We start from the raw sequence: 23,390 nt of genomic DNA on the forward strand, positions 1-23,390 counted from the left end.
GGGAGGCGAGTTTCCTGGATCACGCTACCGAGGGGACCCTTAAAGGGATGGTGTAGTTTGCGGCGAGATGGGGACGTTTGGGGTGAGATAGGGAGTCAGATTTTAACTGTTCGTCAGATAATTAGAAACCACTTTAATATATGAAACATTAATGAACATACATATTTCTAAGAGGAATTTTTCACTTTATTGACGATAATTGATTTGGAAATGGCTGAGATTTCCAAAACCAACGTAGTCATAATAAAAGGTGGGGCCAAGCTTTTATTACGACGGCTTTGATTGATTGATTGATTGATTTTTTTTTTTTTTTTTTTTTTTTGGGGGGGGGGGTTATCTCATCAGCCATTTCAAAAGTGGTTGTCTTTAACTAGAAACGTGTTTTGGTTTATATTTCATGTAGCGGTTTCCAATTTGTTCGCCAAACGTTTAAACCCGGATCCTCATCTCAACCTAAACTATCCCATCCCTTTTAATGTCCAGTCGTATCGGTCCCAATATTGCTTGCTACTGCGTTCAATTATGCATGCTCCATCGATAAATTGAAAAGATTTAATTCCAGCCCTCAAGTGCAGCTTCAAATAAATTGTAAAATACACAATGTTGCGTGCAACCTTTTCCATTATTACCCATATACCTCCTTATTTGATTATCACTTACTTCACACGCAAGGTTTAGTTGCCAACTTACAAGTAGAGTTCAAAGTACACAACAGACTTGGGGATCGTGTGGATTCCAATGACAAATACGCTAGAAGAAGAACGAATAAGAAAAGAAAAAGGCTGAATAAATAATATTGTACACAGCGCAGTATCAAATCCCCAGATCATTGGGTGTTCATTATCAGTTGACATTGGCGGTGATAAGGACTTGTTTGGGTGGCGCAGTTTTTGCTGTTTTTTTTTACTCCCTTTTTATGTACATATATATTAACAAAAAAAAAAAAAAAACATGACAGCACAGCAGGAAAGTTCCACGTCACGTAAGCCTACTGTGTAGGGGTTGGAGTGTTCAGCGGAACAATCGGAATACAATGGGGCAATTGGACGCAGCTCTGTTCCGAGGTCTGCCGACAAAAGGTGTTTACCCCTGAAGCGGGAGCATTATTTGACCTCGTTTCTACACGTTTTAACTTTATTCGAAGTAGTTAGAGTTGTGGGGCTCACGAAAGGCAGGTGTGTGTATAAAACATGGCTTCCCCAAATGCTCAGGATATCATTCTCTTCGCGATCGTTGTAGTTCTGACCAAATGGCTCTTTGGATTGCTTCGAAGCTTTTGGCAGAGCAAGAAACTCTTGTCTTCCCTTGAACTGCCCGGGCCGCCAGGTTTGCCCGTCCTGGGAAACTTAGCGATGGTCCAAACCGACATGCGTGGGGTGTTCAGTCGACTGGCGGCGGAGTACGGCGGGGTGTTCTCTCTCCGTGTCGGACCGATCCCAGTGGTAGTGGTATGCGACGTGGAAGCGGTGAATGAAGCCTTTCTCGTACAAGGAGACTCGTTCGAAGATCGCCTGATGCCGCCCCTTTTGCGTTACGCCATTGGTTCAAAAGGTACATACGAATAAGATGTATGTTACTGGCCTTTAGTAAGGCAGGAGGGAGGGGGTCGTTTATGGTCTTAGCGTGTCGACATGACTTTAATCTCTATTTTGATTGGCTATTTCGTAGGCATTGATGAGGAAAATACTGTCACAGGGTAACTTAACAGGGGTCCTAATCTACTAACGAAAATGTACTACACAAAATATATCTGATACAAATTGCTGTATCTCAACTTTGACATGTATAATGTATATCTCGCTCGTCTGTTCAGGCTGACTCACTTTGGATTTTTTTTTATTTTTTTATTTTTTTTTACTTTTGCATTCTTCTGGGGAGCAAAAGCTGTAAAGATACAGAGGTTGTCATGAATGAATGAATGAATGAATGAATGAATGAATTGATTGATTGATTAATTAATTAATTAATTAATTATTCAAATAATTGATTTATTGATTAATTAATTAATTGATTAACCAATTGATTGATGGAGATCAATGTTCTTTACAGGGAGTTTTGCCTTCGACAACGGACCTGTCTGGAAAGCGCGCCGTCGGTTCGGGCTGAGTGCCATGAGAAACCTGGGAATGGGCAAAAGCAGCATGGAGCGACGAATCATAGAAGAGGCCAGAATATTGTGCGAAAGGTTCGAAAACAACCAGACCTTTAACCCCAAAGGTCTCATTACCAACGCAGTGGCGAACGTCATCTGTAGCATCAGCTTCGGATCGAGGTGGGTTTTGCCCGAGGACTTCGGAAGAAAAAGGATCGTAGGAGTAGGTCCACCTTTGAATGTGTGTACACCCGCCTGAAATTTTCAACATTAAAAAGAAGGGAAGGGAGTGGGAGGGGTTGGGTAAGGAGAGCATTACCCCTTGACCTCATCACGAACCTACACCTATAACACCCTCTCCCCTTTATTTATTCATCAAGTACGTGATTTGCGTGATATGATAGGGCAAGAAAATTCATACATATTCAGCTTCATCTTTGCCTTCTTCCCTTGAAGCCATAAGGTCTGAAAAAAAAATCATTCATTTTCATGAGTACCATTCTATGAATGGTAAAACTAAAGGAAAAGCTTAATTACCGTCTTTATTTTGACCTCTGTTAGTATCTCCCTCGGTACGTGTACCGAAGGATACTGACCAGTGTATCGTGGTATTAAAAACTTAGACTAGTTTATTGCTTTTCGGTGGTCTGATGCCCCCTTTTGGTGGTAGCCCCTCGCCTTTTGGCTTGTTGAGTCTTTATACACACATACATATACACATACACAGAAAAACCCCACTGATTTTTTTTTAAAGGCATCTCTTGTGTGCGCTTTTACTAGCGACATTTCTTGAAAGATTGTGCGTTCATTTTTGTACAGATGTCAATCACCGACAGTCAAAGCAAATTTTACTTCATGACAGAGATTTCGCAACAACCCTGGCAATGAGCAGTTTTCGGATATCTCTTGTGTTTAGCTGGTGTTCAAATGAAATCTCTCTTGACTCGCTTTACTTTCCGATCAGGTTCGACTATGACGACCCCGTGTTCCAAGGCTTCGTAGTGAAAGTCCACCAGGCAGTGTCCTCAATCTCATTCTTCTCCCTCGGCAACGCACTGCCCTTTCTCTTCTACTCGCCCCTGTATTCTGACTTCCGCTACCTCGTCGACTTCATGAGGAGTATGGTTCAGCGCATCGTCGGTGAACATCGTAAGACGCTGGACGAGAACGATGTCCGCGACATCATCGATCTCTACATCTTGGAGATCCGTCGGCAGCAGAAGTGCGGCGAAGAGATTGTTTTCGATGACGACAGGACGTGGCGAGGTATCCTTGACCTGTTCGCAGCCGGCACAGGCACCACGAGTGCCACTCTTCTCTGGGCCTTTCTCTTCTTGGCAAAATTCCCCGACGCAATGAAACAAGTGAGTATTTAAACTAATGGGGCTTACAGGTGTTCTTTAATATGGGTAATCATAAAATAATAATCAACAAGAAAGATCAAAATAGCGTAAATGAACAAATAAAAAAATGTAGTAGTTGATTCCAAACCATACATTTCTATCGCAGTTTCCGTTACAATTTTCTCATAATTCTTCTATTCCCTTCCTCCCTCTCCATCCACCTCAACTTTTTCCCTCTGTACCGCCATTTTTGTGCTTTCTTCTACTTAGGTACCTGCCCAAACATAGACTTGTTGTCCCATCCTGCCCCCTCTCTCTCACTCTCTCCATCTCCCTCATCCTTTCTTGCTCTTTCCTTAGCTCGGCATCATCCGCTCTTTCTCATCTTCTTACTCTCTGTATTCCTAGAGATGAGTGCGTCACCGTCCTTTCTTTTAAGTTAAAAACTGAAGACTGAACCATAATTGCATAACGTTTATGGCGGAACTAGTCACCGCATAGCCGCATCAATCATACTCTTTCGTTGCATTGACAACCATTAGGTCCAAGACGAGATTGACCGCGTTGTCGGTGATCATCGATCTCCTTCGATGTCGGATCAAGACGCCATGCCTGTGACGATGGCCACGATTATGGAGATTCAGCGATTTCGACACGTGGCTCCCCTTGGTGTGCCGAGAAGAACCAACAAAGAAGCAACCATCAAGGGATACCGCATCCCGAAAGGAACAGGTAGACAGCAATAGAGTGCGCAGAAAATCAGTCTGCGTTGTTATCTGTAGCGTTTGTACGGTTCGTTTGAATCTCTAACACTCGGTCACTATCAGCAACATCAGACTATCCTGTGAATTATGTTAACGGCTTTGTGAGATAATTATCCTCTAAAAATTTTGGATTATAGGCCTACATCATAGATCTGATTATCAGTAGATCACGTTCATCATTGACCAAGATGATAGCTCTACCCACAATGTTTTTCTTGACTCAAGTGTTAAAATGTAAATTATACAATGCTATATTGATGTCAGTGCCACTACTTCAGACAGAGCAGTGCCGAAAAGGCAAAGGACCAGTGGAATATTGAGCATGATCATAGTATCATAATAATCTTAACACCAAGAAAGTGAGGATTTTAACAATACAGGCCCATTTATCATTAATCATGAGAATCGCTTGGTCAAAATTCTTACACAGTACACCGCAGGCTTTCTTGTTTTGGAAAGAACGCAACAAAAACATGATCTGCGTCATATGGTTTTTACATTGTACTCTACACAGATCCAAATGTACTTCCGTCAATGCACTCCTTTCCTTCCAAAAAGAAAAGTACTCCCACGTCTCTTTTCTTTCTTTCTTTTTGTTCCCTCATTCCTCCTTTTTCCCGCACTCTTTGTAGTTTCAAGCTCTTCACCCCCTCTTTCCCCTTTCCTCCGAGGCACCTACCATAGTACAGGCATAGTCTTTTGAGTTAGAAACTACTTTTTTTTTTGCAGAATATGAATAAAATAAAAAATATATGTTTGTATAGAATTATAATCATGATGTTTTTCTTGTACTGATCAAAGACATGAACATGTTGTTATTCGTTGCTTCCCGTGTATCATTTGTTAAAATGTCCAATTTCACACATTACTTTGCATAATCCTGCCGGGAAAAAAATTGAATCTGAGAAATGGACAAATTCTTTGCGATTTCTCTTCAGCGATGATGAATTGCCTATCAAAGCAAAGGAGTCCCATATGCCCAACTATGATAGCAATAATCATCTGATCTTATATTTTGGATTTCCCCTTCAGCTGTGATGATGAACCTGTGGGAGCTGATGATGAGCCCGAAGTATTGGGACAAGCCGGAAGAGTTCCGTCCTTCCCGATTCCTGAGCGAAGATGGAAAGACCGTACGGAAGCCAGATGCATTTATCCCGTTTGGCATCGGTGAGCAACACACTCAGTATCAAATCTTATGGATGGGTACACTGTGTATAGAATCATGATCAAGACATTGATATCTGTAACTCTCTCTCTCCTTTCCTAACATGCGTCTAAACATCCACATAATGCAGACAAAATGGTAATGCATCAGAGACTGTGATATACAAACACGTGGGGGGGGGGGAGGGGAGGGGAATAGACAGACGGAAGAAGGAGAGAGCCGGAGAAAGGAGGAACATCGATACTTTCTAGTCTGGCTTCCAGACCATTCTCCCTGTACTAATTTGCTAATTTGAATATTAACGCCCTCTAGCGACGAAAGAAGTAGCAGGTTGAGTTGAATGGTCCTGCGGCGCCGTGGAGGGCGCATCAATTTTTGTACATGGAAGGGAAGTGTTGACAAAGGGTCTGGAAATCGTACAAAATAGTTTCACATATAGGGTTATGTCATGGTAAGTTAATGACAAAGAAGGCAGAAACTTTTAAATACATCTGATGGACATTGTAAGTCACAATCAATGTCCCAATAGCAAGAAATTGTGGCACATGTATATAATTAATGCTAAGAATAATAAACCTATCTTCCATCTCCTTTAAACAGGAAGTCGGATCTGCTTGGGACAGCTGTTGGCTAAGATGGAACTCTTCCTCTTCTTGACAAACATCCTCCAGCGCTTCACCTTGGAGCTAGCGGACGAAAGTCTTGACGTGAGCCTGGACGGGCGGGCCGGAATCGCCCTGGTCCCCGTTGATTACAAGCTTAAGCTCAAGCAGCGTTAGTCCTCGTCTGGTCCTCAACTTCTAGTCATATTTTCAGAATTTGACAATTCAACCTATCGCATATAACTGTAAAAACTCAAACGGCGGCGGCGCTATTTACTTCCCGTAACAATGCGTTGATGACTACGTTGTGCTTGTGTCCAGCGCAAGCTCTATGTGATCGTACACGAAAAACATGGAACACTATCTCTATCTCCAAACTTCTGTAGTTTTGCAGATTTTCTCAGCAATTGTTACGCTTTGGGGAAAACGAATATGAAGCAATAAGCTCCGAAAGTGCATTTCCAGCGTGAGGTGACAATGTTTCAGTCTTGATTAGATGATAAAAAGGGGAAACATTAAATCTAATTACCACATTCGTTCTGCCCGTTCGTGCTGCACGGAAACTTCGCGTTTAAAGGGCACGGAAGCTTCGCGTTTAGGGATCGTATAGTTTTGGTTGAGACCTAACTTCGGGTTCCTAACATTTGTGGGTGAAATAATGAGAAACATCTGATGAAATATGAAAGGGCATGTACTTCCAGAGGAATTCAACGTTTATTTGATGAAAATCGATTTTGAAATGGCTGAGATATCCAAAACAGAGCTTTCCGAATAAAAGATGGGACCCACCCTTTATTATGATTGTTTTGTTTTCCTTCGTTTTGGGGTATCTCAGCCATTCCAAAACAAATTTTTCATCAAATGAACTTTGAATTCCTCTTAGAATGGTAGGCTCTGTCTTATTTCATAAGTGGTTTCTTAGTATCTCTCAAAAAGTTAAATGCCCAATCCTCATCTCCACCAATACTCTACCCATCCCTTTAATACTGGAAGTGCACAAGTCGGCACCGAAAGTGTGACCCCACTTGACCTCCGCATGTTCATTATTCTCAACGCTGCGTATGGCTATGAAGTGTTACGGACCCGACCGGTAACGACGAAATGTTTACCATATGCGATGTAGGGTAAATGGCTCGAATTTACAAATGCTGATTACTATAATTCTGTTTGAGTTGCACCCCTATAGCCGGTCTTAATTAATACATGCCAGATTGCAGAGAGAGAGAGTAGAGAAAGAGAGAGAGAGAGAGAGAGGGAGAGAGAGAGAGAGGAGTGAGGGAGTGAAGGGCATATTGGACAAGGATCAAGTACATGTATTATTACACTCACTATCAGACATCATGGCGCTTGTCTCTTCATTTCCCCATGAATATAAATAAGATCACATGCAATATCAACATACAGACATCCAGAAAATGAAAATGCAATATTCTAACATACGTAAATTAAGATGCGACAAAGAAAACAAAGTTTGCTTGGCCCCATTTCATAAAAAAAAAAAAGTTTAGATGATTGCAACTCTTGCTGGAATGGCAAATACCATGGTAATGACAAGAATCCAGCTTCCTGATTGGCTGTTGCTATGGGAAGTTGCCATTCCAGCAAGATTGTATCAACTTTTATGAAATGGGGCCCAGATCGTGTGGTCTATTATTGTCAATGGGTTTGCCAGTCAAAGCCTATATTGTTCTACAGTCGTCCCCGAGGTAAGAAACCCAGCTTTGATTTCCAAGAAAAAGTGACATGTTGATTATTAAGATAAGAGTGAAAACTATTACATACACATGTCTACATACACACACACACACACACACACAAACACACACAAACACACACGCTATATATATATATATATATATATATATATATATATATATATATATATATATATATATACGCGGGCGATTATGTATATTGAACAGTACAAGACGCATATACACACAATACAAAACGCATACACCTTTTGTACACACTATATAAGCGCTCATTTTAAGTAGAAAAGCATGTTTGCATCCTTATAATAGTTTCGTACCATTATGCCTTTTACGGTTATCTTTTGATTTCCATGTTGCTACAAAGTTGACCAATACTGAGCTTATGAATAGTATATTGTTCACTATCTGTAAATAAAAATCATTGCACTAGCAAAGATGTTAATCTGTTTTCTTTTCTTCCTTGTGTGATTTATAAAGTAATTTTTTTTTGTTCGTATATTTGGTTGACAGACAACCAGGAGACTCAATGTTTGTATGAGTTTCTTATTCAAAACACAAATCTGAAACACAAAATACTTATTACAAAGCTGACGATAAAGCGATTTGTAAGATTTGTAAGATTTGTAAGATTTTATTGACTCTATCGACCCCCTCTCGGGGTATGAGAGTACAAACATGTTTACAATATATGAATACAAAAATGTAAGTGATATGTACATGTACATGTGAAAATAACAGATATAAATAAACATGTTTTTGGCCGTCCAAGGATCCAGACACCCACGAGTCACACGGCCCACGAGGTAGACATTAAAAAAAAAAAAAGTGCTGAGTCATACAGCCCAGAGCCAGACACTAATGAAACAAGCCCACCAGCTAGACTGGGCAAATAAGGCCCATGGGCTCAACACTTCAGTGGAAAATAAGGCCCATTGTGTCGAGCTCGTAGGCCCTATTTTCCTTGTGTCTAGCTCTTGAGGCTTATTTGCTTGTGTCAAATTAGTGGACCATAAAGCTCGTGGGTCTATTTTCTTGCTGTCGAACTCGAGGGCCTTGTCCACTTAGTATCTAGCTCGTAAGCTGTATGTCTCTTGGGCTCTATGACTCGTGGCTGTTGAGTTCGTGACGTGCACACGAAAGTTTCATAACTTTCAACTCTTTGTGAGATATTTAAAGACTCTTAAAGGAAATATTAAAGAGCATACATTTCTAAGAAGAATTCAAAGTTTAATGAAAATCAGTTTTGAAATGGCTGAGATATTCTAAATCAAAGATGTCCTAATAAAAAGTGCGAACCACCTTTTGTTTTGCTTTGTTTTGGATATCTCAACCATTCAAAACCTATTTTCTTCAAACAAACTTTCATTTCCTTTTAGAATGGGAAGCTCTTCAATATTTAATACAATTGGTTTCTAATTATCTCACAAAAGTTAAAAACTAAATTTCATCTCCAAAACTACAAATCACCCCTTTAAAATGCTTTTCGGTCGGCCTCTCTTTTGTTTTCAGCCATATCTTGTTAGTACAATGTACAACTATAACTGTAGATTTCGTTGTTCTGTTTGATTGTTTGTTGGTGGTTGTTTGTTGGTGGAGTGTGTTATCTTGATCTTGCTTGTATGGAAGCTGAAAATTCCAAGTCACATGGATTGGCTGCCTCATAACCCTGTCAGTTTTCATCTGTTCTTTGTAAACTAAACCTTATTTTCAAGAAGGAATATCATACAGATAATTAACAAGAATAGAATTGCACGAGTGGCATCTGCTCAATGGCAAATTCAATCAGCATCAAATGCAATCGGTATGATATGGGAACTGAAATAATTGCACTATCAGTATGCAGATAATAGACATCAGTGAGGGTATTACGAAAAAAAAAAATTATATTTCTACCTACACAAGTTACGTTTGGAGCAGGCTAACACGCCAGAGGCGATAGCCGAAGGTGTTTAGACTACAATATTTCGAAGGTACCGATTGGGAGGAATTCTAGTGGCCGAACAAAATGAGGCGTATTATCTCTTTAATATGAATGACTCAGGTACTTGTCGTTGGATAAATTCCAAATAAAGTATACAAAATTGAAGAAATATCACCCGTTCACGTACCATTCAACGTGCCGTGAAAATGCTAATGGTGTTCATTTTATTTTAACATGAATGGTCATGAGCAAAATTACGTGTCAGGCATAATAAAGACCTGGTCACGTGTACGCTCTCAACCAATCGTTTGGTTAGGATCTGCTTCATCATTTCACGATCATCATTTTCACAGATAACAGTACAAAGAGCGTCTGAGAAAAGTGCGGCTGTTCAAATCCGTCTATTCAAGATGAATCTTCAATTTCTATCATGGACGTGGTGTTTGTTCTAATTGTCCTCCTGATCGTTAAACAAAACAAAACAAAACAAAACAAAAAATATATATATATTTTTACCATACCTGAACCATGCCTCAATGTTTGCTTGTTTGTGACAGTGTTTATTTTGTCTGTTAGCTTGTTTGTTTGAAAAAAAATACTCGTGTCATCCATCAAAGTCATTTTTGTTGTATTTTTGTTCTGTTCTAAAATCCCTCTTAGTGACGTAAGTGACAAAGCTAGTCTTAAAATCACTCGAAGAAGGCATCACGTGACCAACGGATATTCAAGACAAAGATACGTTTATAAAACAGATGCGTTCACATTCAACACTGTATGTTTACATTGTAATAATTGGCGTTTTCAATGGGCTGTGGGATACATGCTTAAAACTCCCGAACTTATTCCTGGCGTTTTATGGCTAGTAACACTCCTTTCGTACAAGGTCTGCTAATACTATAACATGCATCCAACTGCACTCACCCATACAGACCAATACACAGGTGTTTATGTACACATTTTAACTTGTACATGTTCTCAATGTGTGCATATATCACCAACATACCACATATTTTGCTCCCGCAATCGTGAATCTGACAGAGGATATCCCCGTTCACCCTAGTTCATAACATCTTTCCGCAGGAAATAGTCTGCTAAAGTCAGACTTTGGGCATAACCTAGTTAAACCATCCACCAATCCGCCCCATTGTTTTTTGCTGACTTAGACTTTTTTCGAGGGTACTGAATCCAAATCTGGATAAACTATCGCATCCTTTAGGAATTGGAGATATTTAAGATGACCGCCAAAATGGCAGTCAGAATCTGAAATTCTCATGTGGGCCAGCGCCCTTCATTGTATTACCTTATATAACGACGAATAACTGAAAAAAAAGATGATGATTCTACCCTGCAATACCCTATTTGAGGGTGATGAATCAATACAGGGATGATGCCAACAATTTCTTCCTTAGGAGTTTGGGACACTCAAGATGACCCAAAATGGCCTAAAACCCGAAATTTTCAAATACTTTCTCCAAGGAATGGTTCTGGTTTGGTTGAGGATTCAGCTTTTATCTCCGTGAGATACTTAGAAACCGCTTTATGACATTCTAAAAAGCATATAATTCTAAGAGGAATTCAGCGTTTATTTGATAAGCCATTTCCTAACCAATTCTTTTGAGATAGTCTAAATGGCCGCGAAAATGTCAAATTCTAATGTTTCCTTGTAAGTGGTGAACAATTGAGCTACAAATGTTTCCTTACACTTGTATATATTATTTGTTCCATACAAGTGTTGAAAATCGTGCCTTAAGTAAAACGGGAGAGTGAGCACGGTGTGAAAACCAATGATTCGAATTTGTATTTACATTTTCAGTTGCAGGATCTTGTCAAATCCCCCAAAATTATGTCCGAAGTAGCCACATTGTTAATCTTTACTGAGATATCCAACTACATGTATTTATCTGTACTGATTTGCATACACCTTGCATACATTAAGCTGTTGCTAGGTAGGGCAAACCTCCGACTGCATGGGGTGGGCGTTGGGGGTTGGTAAGGAGGGTGTTAATTTCCTTGTGTTTGTAAGTATGTTTATATGATTTAAGGTCTATGTTATAATCTTCGGATCACCCCACTGATTACGTTTTGTTTCGATTAATAATTTATTATTGCTGATTGCATATTGTGTGCATACAAAAAAGATGAATATTTTAATATGCAAAATTATGGAAATCAAATAAAGATTCTGAAAAAAAAAGTGTCAGTGTGTGTTTTGGTGTGTGCGTGTGTGTGTGTGTCCGCGCGCGTCCGTATGTCTTGATATCGGAAGAACATTGCAGAAGCCTCGAAGATTTATTTCGACAGTGTAGGTTACCTTGCTTCCGACTCGATCCACCACTGAACTGATCCTCGATAAACATATGTTGGGGCTCAGTGGTTAAGGTCACACACTCTCAATTTTGAGGTTCATGGTTCGAGTCACATGACAGCAGTGCTTGTGTTGTCGGATACGATATTCTCATTGTTTGGTCACTCAGACAGTCCCCCTGGTTTTTGCTTTTAAGCATATTTTATTTTACATGTTAATTTCCTTGATAGAAAAAAAAATAATTGAAAATTTCGACTGAAAACCCCGATTTTATTCTGATTTATCAATGTTGTAACCCTTTTATTTAAATCATTGTCATTCAAATCCCTCCACTTAATTACTGCTCTGCAATTTACCTCAGAGTGGTCTGATATGATATGGAGACACACTATTCTGTTTCTTTCAACGTTGATTAAAACTCACATGGCAGTAACGTCAGATCACCAAATCGTTGCGTTTTGAATATCATCTACTTCAAATTGACGGTAATGAGGAATCGTTTATGTGACACTCCATTCCGTCTCCAAAAAGATAAACAAAAGCTTGACAAGTCCTACGTCATACACGGAGCAATATATCCAGTCAATTTTCACGCTTTATTCAAAAGATCGTGACTCGTGGACTAGTGGAAGGCTTTGGCTTATAGCATTCGATTGTTTTGATCATGACGTCAAATGATATTCCGCGTATCATTTTCTTCATGATCGTTGTAGTTCTGGCCAAATGGTTCATTGGATTGTTTCGAACATTTTGGCAGGGCAAGAAACAGCTTTCTTACCTACCACCCGGGCCGCCAGGTTTGCCCATCCTAGGAAACTTAGCGATGGTCCGGACCGACATGCGTGGCGTGTTCAGTCGACTGACGGCGGTGTACGGCGGGGTGTTCTCTCTCCGTGTCGGACCGATCCCAGTGGTAGTGGTATGCGACGTGGAGGCGGTGAATGAAGCCTTTCTCGTACAAGGAGACGCGTTCGAAGATCGCCTGATGCCGCCCCTTCTGCATTACGCTATTGGGAAAAAAGGTATATTAGTTATTAAAGATGATAATAGATAGTTCATTTTCCGTGTTTAATAAGGGGAGAGAGATATCTAAAATCGGTATTAGCGGAATCGTGACGATCATCTCTCTGTCATGTCTGGTGTGATTGGAAATTTCGAAGGCAATACGTTGTATATAGGTAATAGGTCATAAAACCAATTTATATTTGAAGAGTTTGTTTGCAAAAACCGATAAGTCCATTTTTGAAGATTTTGAAGTACGGTCTCTGTCATAGAGTAAAAAATAATACCTTTTAAACGATATATTGGCCACTACATATAAAGGTATATTTTTGAAGTTATGGTCAAAAGAAGCCAAAATTTTCTTATTATTCTCTTTATTTTTCTTCACCTTTAATTGCAAATATCTCCATTTGACAAATATGGACTTATCGGTTTTTGCAAACAAACCCTTCATTTGTTCATATGTAAAAGTCTGAAAATCATCTGGAGGTCTCCTTTTAAGCAGCAACATGGATATGGCCTGAGGACACATACAGGTTATTAGGTGAACTAATACATTACAGAACATGATGTATGGCAGTAGAACATAAAAGGTATGGAGGTCTGCAGAATAGATCAGGAAATGATCATTCGTGGTACAGTGGCCTAGCTGTGATTGAGACATTGTACAGAAACAATATGAGCCTGTATCAGGCTGACTGCGGTCAGAGTAAAAGTATGTAAATATGCAATTGCTTCCAGCAGAAGCACAACCTGACCGAGAAATATCATGCCATTGATGGTGAGATTTAGAGCCGCTGAAAAGTTGGAAATGATTAGAATGCGTCCCAGATCTATCATGTCATTGTCACTAACTCGGGTTATTGTGCCCTTATCGTCGTCACTCAAAAGAAGTCGAATACAGTACACCTTGTGTGGGTGGGGGAGCACAAATGCTTGAAAAATCAGTACGAGGCCGCAATGTGACAAAAGACGAAACATTACCAAGTATTTCCAAGGGCTCTTAAGGACGGTATGTTAATTGCTGTGGAAACATTTGAGTTCAAACATGCCTGCCAAATCCTTCAAATCCCAAGCAAAAAGAACGATCAGCACAACCCATGGGCACAGAAAGGCGTCAACACGGACGAATAATTATAACTGATGACCGCCGACTTTCTCCTAACGTTCTACATGTCAAGGCCGTGTCACATCTTTCCTGGCAAGCCTTGCGTGCGACTTGCAAAAAACAATTTTTACTACCAGGAGGTCCCCGTAGATGAGCCGCACATGACAGTACCTAGCACGTATCTCACCCGTAGTCGCCCGGAGGTGCGCACGCAAATCTTTTTACCCGCAACTATGTTTAGGCTCTGTCACACCTTTCCGGGCAAGCTACGTACGCGGGCTTTTTGCGTGTAGGGATTTTCCAGCATACCGGACAATTTCTGAGGGCGGACAAGGATTTGGGCGAGTCAGTGCATGCGTCTTACTTGCTGGACGCGTTCTACTTAAATTCTACTTGCGGGTATACTGTGTGACCTGTGTACCAGTCGCGTGGGGGCTAACAACTCAGTGAAGGAATTACTCTGGCAAAAGTCCCACGGAATGTCATTATCTTGGCTGCATACGGGGACAGCGAAGTACCTGCTGGGAGTTACCTACGAAGTGCTGCCGCTAAGGGCCTCCTGCTGGCGTTCTGCTTGGACCTCTCCGGGCATCCCCGCGACTCACCCGGAAAAAGTTTTGGTCATGCTCAAAACTTGGCTGCGGTTGTAAAATCGGACTTGCGTGGGCACCTCCGGGCAACTACAGGCGAGATAGGCGCAAAGTAGGCCCTACTGTCAGGTGCGGACCAATTGCGGAGAGCTCCCGGTAGCAAATTTGTTTCCCCGCAAGTGAAGCCGCAAAACTTCCCCAGATACGGTATGACAAAGCCTTGAGCATGCTCAAAACTTGTTCCGAGTGAGTCGTGGGGGTTCGCTCGCAGAAGTACACGCAGAAAACCAGTAGGAGACCCTTACTGGCAGCACCTCGCAGGCAACTCCAGTGCAGGTACTTCTCAGAACCAATAAGTCGCTCGTAACAGAAAATGGATCGGTTTCAAAGCTCTCACACAGGTCACACGGAATGCACGCAAGTAGAAGCCAAGTAGCACGCGTCTAGTAGGTAAGAAACAAGTGCAAAACTTGCAAACATTCTTGTTCGCCCGTGGAAAATCTCCTGCGTGCTGGAAAATACCTCCTCGCCACAAGCCCGCGTAGCTTGCCCGGAAACGGTGTGACACGGCCTTCACACTTTCGGTGATGACTATTATTATTATTATTATTTTTTTTTTTTTTTTTTTGCACGCAGTTGTCAAATGTGCTACGGACTGTTGCCCACAGGACTGAAAGTTCTCAAGTACATTGTCGTGTTCATAATCACCTTTCGAAAGTATTAATTTTAAATCTACAATGAGAAGTGTGATGTCCCCAATTGTGGAATAAATTCTCTTTGTTTGCTTCCCCACCAATGGAAACGTTTGGCAGGAAACATTGAAACATACGAACACACTGTTTGTATTTCCCGTCACGATGCTTTGAACGTTGGAACTTTTATGTAGGGTGTATCTTTTTCATGCGAATGAATTACCAACAACTTTTCAAAAAAATGCGTGTTCAAAAAAAAAAAAATCATTTGGCTCATAAATATCACCTTCCACGTACTTGGAACAGTTTTCGTTAAAAACAATTATGTTTACAATGATTATATATATGTGTGTGTGTGTGTATTATCGCATTTAAATCAGTTGAAAATAGGTACCGGTAGTAAACATATACGACGTTAAGTTGGTGAAATCACATGAAATTTGTTTATGCGTGGTAGTCAACAGATAAAGATTTTGACCGACCGATTGCTTTGCAATGTTAACTTACAACAACAGTAAGTCATAAGCCTGAGAGCTCCTGAAAATTATTATGCTCAACGAACTATCAATTGAGTGTTAGAGCAAAAAGGATCCCTAACTGATTCCCTTGCTTACCAAAGTGTATAATCCAAATATATTGAATACAAATTATTGTATCTCTCATTTGGCATACATTACGCGTTATCATGTACCCGGCCGATGGGTTATCTGACTTTTTTTTTTTATTCCTCTCTTTGCTGCATTCTTCTGGAAGAGCAATGACATAAAGATAATCATGAATTTCCATGAATGATTTAAAGGGGATGGCTAGTAACCGATCAGTGGGAATCAGTAGGATTGCTGAGGGATGATTGTTCCAATCCTTGTGGGATTCATTTAAGAGTACATTATATATCTACTGTTGTGTGAAAATTATTTGCTTCAGAACGGTCTCATATTCAAGTAATGTGCAGATTAATGCCCCGTCACTGACCAGGCACGCTAACCTGGAAACATTAAGCTGTACATTACTTGAATATGAGACCATTCTGAAGCAAATAATTTTCACACAACAATAGATATATACTCTTAAATGAATCCCACAAGGATTGGAACAATAATTATTATTCTCCAGCATTCCCACTGATTCCCACTGTTCAGTTACTAGCCTTCCCCTTTAATGAATGAATGAATGGAGGTAGATGTTATTCACAGGAAGCTTTGCCTTCGACAACGGACCTGTCTGGAAAGCGCGCCGTCGCTTCGGGCTGAGTGCCATGAGAAACCTGGGAATGGGTAAAAGCAGCATGGAGCGACGAATCACAGAAGAGGCCAGAATATTGTGCGAAAGCCTAAAAAGCAACCGGTTGGGACCCTTTAACCCCAATGGTCTCACCACCAACGCAGTGGCGAACGTCATCTGTAGCATCAGCTTCGGAGAAAGGTGGGTATTTTATAGGACTTTGAAGACGGATAAAGGCGTATAGGCCCAAGCGCTTTTGGTAGAAGACAACCCCGCCCCCCCCCCACAAAAAAAAAAAAAACACACCACACACACATATAGACAATCACAAAAATCATTACGGACCGAGATCGGAGGGGGTGGGGTGGTTAAGGAGCATTGTCTCCCTAACCCAACCAGGAGCACTACCACTGACACCTCTCCCAACCTAGTCATGTACCCTCTCCTCCCCCACAGTCTCGCACTAAAATATTCAATGGCCACTGTATTTGTAGAAGTTTCCCCATTGACATTACCAGCTCAGCATGACTCAAGGAGGAAATGTTCGTGGAAAAACTTGGCAACTTTTCAAGCACATGATTTACCTGGTATAACCAGGGAAGTGGTATAACAGCACAACAACAAAAATTCATACACAACTCCATCTCTGCTTGCATCCCTTTCAGGAAGGTTGGAAGTCGTCACCATATTTCCTGAGAACTATAGTAATGTATACATTTCAACAAAAAGGTTAATTACCATTCCTTCCTCAGACCTGAGTTTCCTGGGTGGCGTTTAGAATAGATGCGAATTCTCGTAACTTGCTTTTTTTTCCATCTCAGGTTCGATTACGACGACCCGGTGTTCCAAAACTTCGTAGCGAACGTCCACCAGGCTGTGTCCTCAATCTCATTTTTCTCCCTTGGGAATGCACTGCCCTTTCTTTTCTACTCGCCCCTATATTCCGACTTCCGCTATCTCATCGACTTCATGAAGGACACAGTGCAGCGCATCGTCGGTGAACATCGTAAGACGCTGGATGATCACGATGTCCGCGACATCATCGATCTCTACATCTTGGAGATTCATCGGCAGCAGAAGTGCGGCGAGGAGATCGTGTTCGATAAGGACAGGGCGTGGCGGGGCATTTTTGACCTGATTGCAGCCGGCACAGGAACGAGCGCCACTCTTCTCTGGGCCTTCCTGTTACTTGCAAAATTTCCCGACAAAATGAAACAGGTGCGTTATACTTGTCATATGAGGCATAAAATATGTCTATAATAATGATAATCACTTGTGTACAGCATCATGTCAATAAACACTATCACATGAATTGCCTGGGCTGTCACCGAAAATGAGTTGAGACACAAAATACAAGGACAATATGATTATAACAAACTCATGTCCTACCATCGCATAGAAATATACACAATGCAGCAATATACTAAAAAATTACATACATTATACAAAACCATGAAAGGTCAGATTTGCGTACATAGAAATCAAAATTTGTTGCATGATTCCGAAACATACAATATGATGTCATTCTTTTATTTTCATATCTCTTATATAAACTATCTCACTCTCTTCTCTCTCTCTCTTCCCGCCATTTCGATTTCAATATGTTTCATCCGAACTTTGTTACTCTCTCTCTCTCTCTGCCCCCTCCTTGCTCTTCAACTCTGCTTCCTCCGCTCTTTGCCACTCGATCTAATTATCTATCTTCATTTTATTTCATTTAAGACCTTATCTATCTCTCTCCCTGTCATATAATGTATATATATATGTATGTATATATATATATATATATATATATATATATATATATATATATATATATACACATACCTATTGTACGAGAGAGAGGGAGAGAGAGAGCGTTATTTGATATTTTTCTTTATGAATCAAAACGGAATACGGAACATCAGTGACATGATAGTGTCTGTACACTGTAACAGAAATTGTCACGGCAATAAATATTTTTGTTGTTGTTGGATTGACAACCACGAGGTCCAAGATGAGATTGACCGCGTTGTCGGTGATCATCGATCTCCGTCGATGTCGGATCAAGACGCCATGCCTGTGACGATGGCTACGATTATGGAGATTCAGCGATTTCGACACGTGGCTCCCCTTGGTGTGCCGAGAAGAACCAACAAGGAAGCAACCATCAAGGGATACCGCATCCCGAAAGGAACAGGTAGACAGCAATAGAGTGCACGGAGAGAATTAGTCTATAGCCCACAATGTCCTTTGCAACAAACACTTTTAGATTATATACGGGACTACGTTAATACATAATTACTATCAACGCTCTTTGAGATAATTGCTCTCTGAAATATTTTGATAAGAGATTTCTGGTTCAAAACATATTTTGATGGGTTCATCCTTGACGAGGATGACACATTCCTTTTGACTCTTGTGTTTATGTGATGGCCTTGTGACAATACTGTGGTGAAAGGCCTACCAATTGCAGGTTTTCTAACAGAATAGTGCTGACAGCAGGCAAAGGACAAACGGAGTATTAAAGGAAATCATAGCACCATTACATTTAGAACATAAATAAAGTGAGGATTAAATGCCTTGCCTATGGGTATAGGACAATTATAATGCCACGAATAATGGGAAGTTAACAATGGACCATCTCTTTCATTACATTTGGAAATCGCCAGCTCAAAGTTCTTACAGAATAGGGCCTACACAGCAGGCCCTTTGTTTTGGAAAGAGCGCGACACAAACACAATCTATGTCATGACTTTTACTTTGTACATATCAACCAAACTAGATTCATCTCCTAATCCGAAATGCCCGGATGCAATAACGATGTATGGAGTACCTTGACTGTACAGGGACAAACTAAGACACACACAAAAAAAATCATCTGTGAAAAGAAAACTCTGTATGTGTAAGGTACACGGTAACAGTACATGTTCTTGAAAGTAGAGTTCTCGTCAATCATGACGAATTGCCTACCAGATCAAAGGAATTCCACTAACCCAGCTATGATGGCAATACTTCACTGCAAAAAGATCGGTGTTAGGTTTAACACCGCGGATGTCAAGTCTAAGACAAACCCGTGTGTTAATACCGGACAAAACCGACAGGTGTAGAACGTATGTTGTGATGGTGTTGAAAAGTGTTCACCTGGCACTTCGTGGTGTTAATTTGACACTATACGACATGTCTAGCTGGTGATAATTTGACAATGACACTACATACATAGTGTGAATTTGACATTGCTTGTGTTAATTTCAACTGCAGAACACCTACCCTGAATGTGAATAGAAAACTACACCCTCTGGTGTTACTGTAGTTTTATGTATTCACTTTTTTCCGTCAAAATCAAGTACTTTATGGGGAAATTCGACTTGTTGAAGTTCAAAATTACAAGAAGAACGGGAACTAATAAAAAAACATTTATATTTTGAAGTGACAGCCATTTGTATGTCAATGAAACACCACAAATGAGCCTACGAGCACCGGAAATTTAACACCAGCTCGGTGTTTCATATCCAACACTCGACTTTTTGCAGTGTTTGCTTTCTGCTGATTTTTTGTTTTCTCTCAGCTGTGATAATGAACCTGTGGGAGCTGATGATGAGCCCGAAGTATTGGGACCAGCCGGAAGAATTCCGCCCTTCCCGATTCCTGAGTGAAGATGGAAAGACCGTACTGGAACCAGACGCCTTCATCCCGTTTGGTATCGGTGAGTGACATCTATGCGAAGTCAAACTGGCTAAAGATCAAGAAGATTAAGTTCGCGATCTTCTAAAAGTTTTTGCCAGTGCGACCGCAAACCTCTCGCGAAACTTCCCACTCCAACTAAGTATATTTTCCCTCACCCCCGCCAAATTTTCTTTTTTCTTGTACCAATGACCCAAACTTCTTGATCCAAGTTTGGCTGCCAGAGTGTGACCGCACGACAAAAAATCGCGAAGACTTCGGGATCTTCAACCCCTACATATTTTGCCAGTCTGACTGCGCCTTACATTTCTTTTTCCTTTGCATCAATACATGATTTATATGCCCCACTATACCACAAATAGTGAGGAAACTCGCCTTTGATCGACTATATCTCAGCCCCTGTTGAGTGTGGGGTAATTCCTCTTCATCCAGACGGACACTTTCATCACCCTTTACCGAAACTTCCTTTCAAACTCTAAATATGATTATACCAATACCCTAACAAGTGTTATGTCCTGCGTTGAGAATAATATCAAGAACAAGGATATACATGTACCACTCTACAGCGTACTGATTTTATCAAGAACTGCATCGTCCTATCTTCTTCTTAACAGGGAGTCGGATCTGCTTGGGGCAGCTGTTGGCTAAGATGGAACTCTTCCTCTTTTTGACAAACATCCTCCAGCGTTTCACCTTGCAGCTAGCGGACGAAAGCCTTAATGACGTGAGCCTGGACGGGCGGGCTGGATTTGCTCTGGTCCCCCTTGATTTCAAGCTCAGTTTCAAGCAGCGCTAGTCCGTGTATGGTTTATAACTTCTTTTTTTTGGGGGGGGGGGGGTGTGCCTCCATAGAGTGGTAGCCTCTCCCATCTAGGCTCTGAAGTTTCTCTTTTTAGGTAATGATTCTGTTTGTATTTTGTCATCTATTTTTGATGATTGATACCTTATTGGTCAAGGAATATTGTAGACAATTTGTAAGTATTACTTTGGTCTAATTGTTGTGATTTTGACAGATGATTTTGTCATTGGTTCTATATGATTTGCTCTGCACTGCCAATACATTTTGTACATGCAGTGCAGCTATTGTCAATCTTGTTGCACTCTCCATCACTCCATTGACTGTGTGTTCTTTGTATTCCAGCTGAATTGTCAGCTTGGCATTCCTGCTTCTTTTGTGCATGCCTGACATGGCATATCATGACAGTGCTGGGTACTAGACTTGTGAAAGTGCTCATTTGCATTACACTTGTTTCATCCTGTTGGTTGCCTGTACAGGAGCGTATTCGGTTTAAGATACCAACCTTCACGAACTCTTCGATCCTCAACTTCAGGTCTCTTACATATTCCGTTTTCTAGGAAATCTTGGGGGGAACGTGCTTTCGCTCACGCTGGACCAACACTGTGGAATTCACTTCCTCGTGAGCTGAAAGACTCAAGCTCTATAACATCTTTCAGGAGTAATTTAAAATCCTATCTGTTCAGCAGTGCATTTTGAAGACCAGTGTCTTTTGAAGACAGACTTTCATGTCTTTTTTTTCTGCTTCTTCATCTTCTTCTATTACTGTGATGTACTTGTATTTTCAATCTGTTTGCTTTGATGTACCTATTGTAAAGCGCCTTGAGCATTTAATCAAAGTGGAGAACGGCGCTATAGAAATTGTATGTATTATTATTATTATTATTATTATTATTATTATTATTATCCGTTCTAAGTGTTGACAGTGATGTTGACCTGTCTCTTGTATGCAAGGAATGGTGGCTAAACTCACAGCCCGCTACTGATAGCAGGTTAAGTTTTGTAGTAAGCCAGTACTGTACTACAGCAACACAACAGCTTGTTTTCATCTATGTTCTTGAAGTTCTGGTGATATTGAACCTAATCCAGGCCCACAACAACCCAGTGTTCATCGTTCTGATCTTACGTTTCATTATATACATACTGATGTCTCTTCAAATAGTATTTGCTATAATGTCAATACCCTATATCAGTTGAACAGCCAGCCTTACCAGCTGCTGCCTCAGCCTGTGTGGAATAGGATTTGCGAGCTTGGTATCGGCTGTCAGCGTCCAACTCACCGCGGACGTAGGCGTAGGATCCCAAGGTCGCAAACCCCGGTATCTACCATTGTGCCTCCAACGGGCCTCCAACTCGGCCTGTGGAATGCACGGTCCTTGACCAATAAGATTCATGCAGTATACTGATTTAGTTGTAGACAATAAGCTTGATGTCGTAGTCATAACTGAATCATGGCTCTCTGGGGATAGCAGTAGAGATGCTTACACTTTGGCAGATCTTAGATCATCTTTGCCAAATTATGATTTTACTCATCAACCCCGGGTGTCTTCTAGAGGTGGTGGCATTTTTGTACTTTATAGATCGACAGTACGGTGCACTGTTAATACAAACCACACTTTTTCTTCATTTGAGCTGCTTGATCTAACACTTAACCTTACTTCATCCTCTGCAGTTAGGTTATATTGTATCTATCGTCCTCCTCCTTCTACAAGTAACAGTTTCTCAAGTCGGACCTTCTTGGAAGAGTTCCTCACTCTTCTTGAAGGCGCAAGTGTTAGTGATTACTTACCTGTACTCTTAGGTGATTTTAATGTGCATGTAGATGATCCCAATGATAATTTTGCAAAGTTTTTCGTGGATCGAATTGATTCTCTGGGGTTCAAGCAGCATGTCCAAGGTGCCACTCATCGCGCCGGTCATACTCTGGACCTACTCTTCACTAGAGACTCAGATTCTGATACCATCCACCGTGTCAGCATGTTATCTTCGCTACCTTCAGATCATTCTGCAATTGTTGCCTCAGCAAACCTTACAAGGCCGCAGAATCCCAAGAAACAAGTGAGCTACAGAAAATTTCGCAACATCGACATGGACTATTTACGTAGTGACATTGACTTTTTAGTCAGTTCTTCTCTTGATCTGACTTGTCCTTCTGAAGTTGCTGATCATTACAACACCTGTCTCCGTTCTCTGTTAGATAGGTACGCTCCTCTCCAGGTGAGAACTGTAACGATCAGACCTCAAGCACCATGGTTCAATGACGAGATTCGAGAGGCAAAGAGGAGACGACGCCGAGCAGAACGTCGAATGATCAAGTCAGGACTTTGTTTTGATCGGGAACAGTATCGTTACGAGTGTGAATCATACTACGAATGCATCTTCAAGGCTAAGTCAACTTACCTTAAGAA

The 23,390-nt window shown here is 40.9% G+C and overlaps 2 protein-coding genes across 2 annotated transcripts; both read left to right on the forward strand.

Moving 5' to 3' along the window:
• Window positions 1-1,190: 1,190 nt before the first annotated feature.
• On the forward strand, window positions 1,191-7,186 carry LOC140239959 (cytochrome P450 2U1-like). Its single transcript, XM_072319772.1, has 6 exons — window positions 1,191-1,551; window positions 2,050-2,272; window positions 3,057-3,456; window positions 3,978-4,167; window positions 5,232-5,369; window positions 5,968-7,186. The coding sequence occupies exons 1-6, from the start codon at window positions 1,191-1,193 to the stop codon at window positions 6,144-6,146; spliced, it is 1,491 nt and encodes a 496-aa protein (XP_072175873.1). The 3' UTR covers window positions 6,147-7,186.
• Window positions 7,187-12,718: 5,532 nt separating this feature from the next.
• LOC140240049 (cytochrome P450 2U1-like) lies at window positions 12,719-20,982 on the forward strand. Its single transcript, XM_072319860.1, has 6 exons — window positions 12,719-12,932; window positions 16,496-16,724; window positions 17,345-17,741; window positions 18,513-18,702; window positions 20,071-20,208; window positions 20,801-20,982. The coding sequence occupies exons 1-6, from the start codon at window positions 12,734-12,736 to the stop codon at window positions 20,980-20,982; spliced, it is 1,335 nt and encodes a 444-aa protein (XP_072175961.1). The 5' UTR covers window positions 12,719-12,733.
• The last annotated feature ends 2,408 nt before the right edge of the window (window positions 20,983-23,390 follow it).

This window comes from Diadema setosum, chromosome 16, assembly GCF_964275005.1.
Source record: "Diadema setosum chromosome 16, eeDiaSeto1, whole genome shotgun sequence".
Taxonomy (NCBI): domain Eukaryota; kingdom Metazoa; phylum Echinodermata; class Echinoidea; order Diadematoida; family Diadematidae; genus Diadema; species Diadema setosum.

Bases quoted from the DNA above. Each gene is read 5' to 3' on its own strand.
- LOC140239959 (XM_072319772.1), top strand. From the start codon at position 1,191: ATGGCTTCCCCAAATGCTCAGGATATCATTCTCTTCGCGATCGTTGTA. The intron at 4,168-5,231 runs GTAGACAGCAAT...TTTCCCCTTCAG, and splicing joins CCGCATCCCGAAAGGAACAG to CTGTGATGATGAACCTGTGG. The intron at 5,370-5,967 runs GTGAGCAACACA...TCCTTTAAACAG, and splicing joins ATTTATCCCGTTTGGCATCG to GAAGTCGGATCTGCTTGGGA.
- LOC140240049 (XM_072319860.1), top strand. From the start codon at position 12,734: ATGGTCCGGACCGACATGCGTGGCGTGTTCAGTCGACTGACGGCGGTG. The intron at 12,933-16,495 runs GTATATTAGTTA...TGTTATTCACAG, and splicing joins TTACGCTATTGGGAAAAAAG to GAAGCTTTGCCTTCGACAAC. The intron at 20,209-20,800 runs GTGAGTGACATC...TCTTCTTAACAG, and splicing joins CTTCATCCCGTTTGGTATCG to GGAGTCGGATCTGCTTGGGG.